The sequence below is a fragment of the Nicotiana sylvestris genome, chromosome 11 (assembly GCF_000393655.2).
Source record: "Nicotiana sylvestris chromosome 11, ASM39365v2, whole genome shotgun sequence".
NCBI lineage: Eukaryota > Viridiplantae > Streptophyta > Magnoliopsida > Solanales > Solanaceae > Nicotiana > Nicotiana sylvestris.
The window spans coordinates 8,240,584-8,248,834 of NC_091067.1; the positions used below are offsets into that span (position 1 = coordinate 8,240,584).

The 8,251-nt window shown below is 35.4% G+C and overlaps 1 protein-coding gene across 1 annotated transcript; it reads left to right on the forward strand.

Annotated features, from left to right (window-relative positions):
- The first annotated feature begins 345 nt into the window (after positions 1-345).
- Positions 346-2,467, forward strand: LOC138880710 (uncharacterized). The gene is made up of 6 exons (XM_070160884.1): positions 346-416; positions 555-633; positions 1,006-1,105; positions 1,211-1,213; positions 1,296-1,906; positions 2,036-2,467. The coding sequence occupies exons 1-6, from the start codon at positions 346-348 to the stop codon at positions 2,465-2,467; spliced, it is 1,296 nt and encodes a 431-aa protein (XP_070016985.1).
- Positions 2,468-8,251: the final 5,784 nt, after the last annotated feature.

Consider the following 8,251-nt stretch of genomic DNA (forward strand, 5'->3'; position numbering starts at 1 on the left):
TTGCAACCGATTCTGATATACAATGATACAGGTGTAAAAGTCTATATCGAATTAAAGAAGAAAAGCTTGAATTTCACTGAATATCCCTTGTTTGTGACAGTGAAAGAGATTTATGATAATCATTTGGTTGCTACAAGTTCCAGTTGTTTGGTTGCTACAAGTTCTAGTTGTTTGGTTGTTACAAGTTCCAATTCTATAGATGTATCCACAATTGATAGCACTGAGATTATGCCTGATATCGAATTGATTGAAAACACGAAACTTAGTGAAAACACGGGTATAATAGATAATATGTTGAACGAATTTGTTGAGGAGGATTAAGTTTATAAAGATAAAGAGACAGTTATGAATGTGATGAAGAACTTGGCTGTACGCGAGAGGTTCCAATTCAAGGTGAAGAGATCTAGTGCAACAAGGTATGTCATTAATTGTATATTCTGTTATATATATGTATAAATTAGTATATATTTGTATATAGGTATTAAAATTAGTATATATGTAGTTATGTTTTTGTATACAAGTGTATTTAGAAGTTGAATGATCTTTAATCCTAGGTATCACCTTATGTGTGTGGATGACAATTGTGCTTGGAGTTTCAAATCTTCTGCTGTTTTCAAGGCAAACATATTCAAAGTGAGAAGTTAAAATAATAATCACACATGCGGCTATGGTGAAAGATACTTAACACAATGTCAAGCTACTTTGGGTGTAATTGCTAGTATAGTCAAGGATAAGTATGTTAATCCAAAAAAAAGTTTACACCGCAAATGATATAATAGAGGACATACAAAAGCAACACGGGATTGAAGTGAGCTACATGAAAGCATGGAGAGCTAAAGAGATAGCAATGGCAATGATAAGAGGGAGTCCGAGTGATTCATATAAGGAGTTGCCGAAGTATTTTTATATATTGGAGCAAACAAATCCAGGAACGTTTACAAAGTTACACAAATCAGAAGATGGATGCTTTCTTTATGCATATGTTTCGCTAATGCATCTATCAAGGGCTGGGAGCATTGCAGACCGATAATGGTTGTTCACGGAAGTTTCCTTAAAGCAGCATATAAGGGTACCATCTTGACTGCTTGCACACAGGATAGAGCTGGTGAGTTGACTGCATCTACCTTGTTTCTGCAGTTTGTATAATATTGTAGTTTCATGTATAAAAGTGTATAGGATTTCACAGCTGTTGTTTTTATAAAATTTGCAGTTGGTATAAAGTTGTATAATTGTGTATAACTGTGTATAAGATTTGTATAATTGTCTGAATCCTAATATCTATTTTATATAAACAGGAAAAATCCTTCCACTTGCATATGCAATTGTAGATTCAGAGAATAACAAATCTTGGGAATGGTTCTTTGTCCAGATAAAGGGTACTTTTGGAGTTAGGGAAGCGATGTGTATAGTTTCAGATAGAAATGAAAGCATCTTCAATGCCACAAAAGTTGTGTACCCAGAAGTACCACATTGTATTTGCATGTTTCACTTGTGGCAGAATGTAAAGCGCACATTCAAGAAACATCACAAACAATTGAAGGATATCTTCTTTGCTTTGGCTAGAGCTTACACGATAGAGAATTTTGAGTACCATATGACAGAGATGTGCAAAATTGATTCGAGGGTGCAACCTTACTTGTTCGAAATTGGCTACGAAAGATGGTCTAGGGCATATTCCAAAGTGAAAAGGTCGATGGTAATGACTTCCAATATTGCAGAGTCAATTAATGCAGCTAACAAGGATGCTAGAGAGTTACCAGTAATGCGATTGCTGGAGTACATGACAAATTTGCTACAACAGTGGAATAACAAAAATAGAAAAAGTGCAATGGAGACATTTACAGAGTTTGGTGAAAAGTATGACAAACTCATTCGGAAAAATCTGATTGTATCGGAGCAAATGACGGTAAAATCAATCAAATATAATGATACTTGGCACTGATGACTTGCATTTTACTGCTTGTATAAGTAAGTATAACTCTGTATATTAATGTATAATGTTCTTTAACTTTTTTAAAAAAAAAAACTTTTGCAGGTGAACCCTGCTACGGAGCAGTTATATACTGTGTTTGAAGGGGTAAGGCGGAACATAGTGTGCCTTGAAGAGGGAACATACAGTTGCCGAAAATTTCAAATGGATGAACTTCCATGTCCGCATGCTTGGGCGGTTTTGAAGAACCAGCAGCTGAAACCTGGACAGTATTGCTCTTTTTACTACAAGAAGGATAAACTCCTTAGAACTTATGAATTTCCAGTGAATCCGATGCCAGATGAGAGTTTATGGGTAATCCCAATAGAGGTGATGGAAGATGTGGTCCTACCACCTAAAGGGAGAAGGAATGCAGGAAGGCCAAGAAAGGAAAGACTCAGACCTGCTTCAGAAAAAGAGTCTAAGAGGGCGTTTTCATGTTCTGTGTGTGGACAAGGTGGTCACAATAGAAAAACATGTAAAAATCGACCAAAATAAGTAGTTGAAAACATAACACTTCCTATTACAGTTGTTGCCATGTTGAGTAGTTAAGTTTCACAAACAATAGAGTTATAAATGTTGAGTAGTTAAGTTTCACAAGCAATTAAGTATTGAAGGGTGAAGGGGCAGATTCACTATTCGTTAAGCTTTTGAACTAGAAACATCAGATTTGTCCATTATTTAAAGCCAAAAAATTTCAAAATTTCCTGAAATTATTCCATAGGTGCAGATAATTTTTGTTATTCCTCATCAAGTGCATGTGTATTTGTAAGTCTGTCATGCCATATGTTGAATTGTCCATCGCTGGTAACTGGGAAATGGGAGATTTGGTCTCCTTATATGATCTTGAATAATTATAGCTAGCTTTTGAGGTTGCTTTAGGCCAAGGCACATTCTCTTATGAAAATATTCATTAAAATGTAATTCATTCACAGACGTGTAATGACTACCACAGATTACACAAAAATAAAAACATCTATAATATCATGTAAGGTTATATCATAAGTAGCAGAATAGTACTTAGACAAAACTATGCAACAACTCCTGATACATAGAAAAACTACAGTAAAATGGAAAAAACAGAACTACTTTCTCGGTCGTCCCCTCTTCCTCTTCCTGAAAAGTCTCCCTGTGATTTCATCACCACTAATTGCACCAGACTGCTATTTTTTCCTTCCATAATCCCACAACAGAGATCCCCACCTGGTGCGAAGTATCTCAATGTCAAAATTATCTTTCGAATTTCCTTACCAAGGATGAAATACTCAGCAAAGCCAGCAACAAAAGCACCACAATCACTGTAATTAAAAAGAAACAAATCAGATTCAAATAGGTACACTAATAGTAAAATAGTAAAACAATTGAGATTAACCTACCATTTGATCTGGTGTGGCACATTATTAACCAGATTAATCTGCAAAGCATCAGAATGGGATTTATCGTTATATGCACCATTGTTCCAATCAATGCCCTTCTTCTCGACATAAAAATCAGAACTCTTCAAGAAGTAAAGTATCAGAATTGCATAAGGTAATACAGCATCCAAAGCAAGTCTATCATTAATAGCTTCACGGTTAGAGTTATAGATGTGGATGCACCTATCTATGAACGTAAACAACCCCAAAACCCAATGGCCCAATTTTGCTCTTCTGCACTTCATATAGATAGGGAATAAGACGTGGTCAACAGTGTGTCACGGTATATTTGCATCACAATAATATCCTCTAATGTACTCTTCTATCTCATGCCCTTCAGGAATCACTGAAGGATCTTCATTTACTTTGAAATCTTTATACAGGGAGTTAATCTTGTTACCAAAGGCAAAGTCTGTTGTAGTAAACCGCATGGCAACACTCGGCCCATATTTTCCCCTCTTCCTCAAATAATAAAAGAGGACATCCAAGTGCTGAGACAAGAAATAAAACAGAACAACTATCACTACCAGATTTTATAAATATAGAAATTTATACACTATTATACAGAGATATACATATTTATACAAGGTTATACAATTTTATACAATATTATACTGTGATTATACAAAGCTATGTATACACTATGGGGGTCTCAAACAATAAAGATATGAAACAAATAAAAAAAGGCATTAGAACAGAAATTGATTAAATACCGTGTCAATCAAAGGTTGACCACAATATGCAAGTGAGTGAAACCAATCCTTCGTGGTCACATGACACGAGCCAGAAGTTAAAGCTTCTGCAAGCTTATTTACTTCATCGGGATATATATTTTTGGTACTTCAAATCACAAAAAATAAAAAGTAATTAGAACTACATTCATTGACAAGTATAAAATCAGAACATGAAAAATTAAAGAAAGTGAAGATACCTTCGCCTCGTATCCATCCTATAATCAACAAACGTGCAAAACTCTTTAGCCAATGGCGACAATGGATAAAAATCATCAATTTCGATCGTGAAAGAATGCTTGATATCAAAAATAAGCTTGTGCGCTGATCCTGATGCTCCTGAATCAAAAACTGGCAAATATGGAGATTTGGCATATTTTCCTGGTATTTTCTGTCGAACTGACTGTTCAGAAGAAATGTAATCATCTTCTACGTCAATGATGGATTGTTTGTGAAGCATAATTTGGGACCTCTGTAGCGCAGCTAAATCTTCATTGCCAATATCATCCCAAAATGTGCCATCCTTAACATCACCTGTTGCCCCTTAGACAGAGAAAACAAATAATAAAAAACTTTAAAAATGAAGAAAAGAAAAATCAGACAGAAAAAGATAAAATGCAGAACAAATACCATGATCAACACCATCAGTAACTCCCTCGTCAGCTAGCATATTATCTTGATTCACTTGATTGACAAAGTCAGCAACAACATCATATTGATAGCCATCAAATTCGCCGAGACCAGATGTATTGTCATCAGACATGCGCTGAGGAATCTAATAAAAAAACAATAGAAAGAGAAGGCATGTTGAGTGATTATTCAGAGAATGCATAACTGTTGAGTGATTTGGTTTTATCAGCAAACAATTACCTTAGAATCAGTAACATCCTCCCTCGTTTGCTTGTTTTCCTTCATATTCAGAAAACTGAACACTTTTTCAAAGGAAGAAACTACATAATTGCTGAGTGTCGTCACAGTATCAGTCAACTACAAAAAAAGCAAATCAACAACCATGTTTATAACCAAAAAACCATGTATATACAAAAAGTACTGATAAACTACAGAAAAGCTAAAGGTCCAGTACCTTTCCAACAACACTCCTCAATTTCTCAACTTCAGCATTCAACAGATCAATGCGCACCAAAGGATCATAACTCGGGTTAGGCTGTCGATCCATATTCTGAGGAAAAGGTCGTTTAGACTATTGTTATGTATTCTGAGGATAAGGTCGTTTAGACTATTGCTCCATATTCTGAGGACAAGGTGGAGATGCAGTGACAGAATCTTTAGTGTGAAAGACAAGCACCACAGGAACCTTCCCTGATGCAACATCATCGGCATTAACTTCAAAAAGCGTGTCGATGTTCAGAGTTGACATCTCTTTACGAGTAGGGGAAATGTTCCTATAGTTCAACTACAAGAAGAAAAACTGGATTACAATAGTAGAAAAAGGAAATTGTGACATATTCATAAATATACATACAGAAAAATTGAAATCATATATGAAGAAGTATTATGGTACAAAATGTTTACCTTGTCGATACTACACATGATCACCCCGCCAGTCAAATCCGTATATGTTGGAGTTTCAGTCACTTTCCAATTAAGAATGTGTGGCACATTTGTGCCAACGCAAACAGCTAGATGCTTGTCAACCATAGAGCAACACTCAAAAAACCATATTTGTAATGCAAGTGGCAAACCTCCAAGCCTATACATTATCAAATAGTCACATTGTCTGTCCCTCATTGTCTTTAAAATATCTTCAAATGACTTTTTCCCCCAAACATACGTCTGATATTGACCACTTTCAATGATATCAAAATCATCTTTGTTGATACCATGAGTATTGGCATCTGAGAATATGAAATGATGGACAAACACCATCAAGGCCATCTTGAACGCATCTTCGTCCGACTTCCAGTCCTTTTTCTTGAAGCGATCAAGAAGCTGCCCCCTCGTTATAGCCTTTTTTCCATCTCCTAGAAAGTACTCTTTTAGCAACCTATTAACATCTGGTTTGTCATAGAAAGTGGTGTCGTATTCTACACACTTCAAACCAGTGATAACATCAAACTCTCCAATACCAAAATGCAGCAAACAACCATTAATTTTCACCCACAACTCCCTTTCCCGTCCTAGGATGACTTCCCTCAATAATATACAATGAATAAGTTGATTTTGAATTTTAAATTGAGGGAGGTCCAAGAAGTACCCAAAACAACTAGCACAGAATATTTGAAGTTGCGTGTCAGTCAAACATTTCTTAAAAATGCTCACAATATCAGTTTCAGTATGGGAACTAATCCTGTTGTGGAAATGATCAACTGGTTGTATATAGAAGTCTCCAACCTTGCATATGGAAAAAATAACAAGAAATAGATCAGGAACAAAAACTATACTAAATTTTTTTATAAAAATGTATAAATCAGTGTAGTAGTACTAGTATAAAGATGTATAAACACATGTATAACTTTGTATAAAATTGTATAAGCATGTATAATGTAATAGCAACACAGAGAATACCTTCAACTTAGCTTTTCTCTCATTCAATTTGCAGTGAATAGCAAACCTTTGTTCTTTCGATATACAATCAAGACCACTCTCACCATCGTCCTTGATCTTTCTCCTTTTCGGTTTAACATTGGGGCCTACATTATCTTCATTAACCAAATCAACTTTCAACTTTTCTTTTGATTTTTCAGGTCTCCCACATTTCTTACTCCTTATTCTAATGATGTTAACCGGAGTAGGAGTATTACTTGTTTGCGAACGAGTCATTCGACTGCTCTCTTGTTGCAACTTTTTTGTAGGAGCAGGAGACTCAAAATCATCATTATCGGGAGCCTGGACATGCATATTCGCTTCAGAAGCAGGGGTTGAGGGCAAGTCCCTCGATGATTTAACTGGAGTGGGAGAATTCCTCATTTGCGAACGAGTCATTCTACTACTCTCTTGTTGCGAGTTTTTAGGAGGAGCAGGAGACTCAAAATCATTATCATCTGGCGCCTGGACATTTACATTAGCTTCAGAATCAGGGCTTGAGGGCAAGTCCCTCAATCGTTTCGCATAATCGAACTTAACGCATTTTCCAGCAACCTTCATTTTGCTTTTAGAAGCAGGAATTTTTGAACGCATTGTCTACAATAAACCAAACAAACAAAGCTTTAACAAAAGTGAAGACAACTGAAGGAAAACACAAAAATCAAAATGTGACAAAACTCAAAAGTGAACCAAAAATAAAGGCCATGAACACAAAGCAGAGGCCAAATTTCCCAAATTGTAACAAAACTCAAAAAATAAAAAATTCTACCCTAAAATTCGAAATAACAAAGCATGCAAACTGAAAACATCAAGTTTAAGCCTAGAACTGAGATAGAAGGAACACAAAATCAAACGAAAAACACAACAACATTGTAAGAAAATAGGCATAATCAGAAAAGCAAAAAAAAACTAAAAATAAAACAAAATTCAAAACCAAAACTGTGGTAAAAGCATAAAATAAAACGAAAATTACCTGAAAATAAGATTGAAAGCTCGAAAAAGTACTTGAACCCAACAATGGAGGTCGGTTATCGTCGGCTCTGAGAAAGCGTGAGGAAGAGAAACAGAGAAATTGAAATTTAAAATATTAAAACCGTTATTTTAAATTGTGGGCTATCGGGTGAAAACTAAATTTCATAACATATACAATCTAGGCTAAGCTATGTAAGGGCTTCAAATATGGGCTATTTTCGAATGGGCTGTATGACCCAAGTGATATATGATGTAATTTTTGTTATAATAATCTCTTCCGTAGAATTAGGGTGTGTGTGTGTGTTGCAATTTCATATCTTAGGCTTTGGCATTTTTAGAGTTTCATCCAAGCAATTTCTGTGTCAGAGTCAAACATTATTGTGTTTCCCATTCTACCATGTTTGGTAGAAGTTGAAGAGTTTGTCAGTTTAGCTCATATGCTTAGGGAGGGAACTGTACATACAAAGATCAAGATTCTATCGTGAGATAATTTTTCACTTGGCTAATTAGTGGAATAATATATCAATCTACGAGAAAATTCTCACTTGAGACGTATGACAGATTACAATAATCATTTAGTACAACCAAAAAAAACTTGGCTATGCTATGTTCGCAATCAT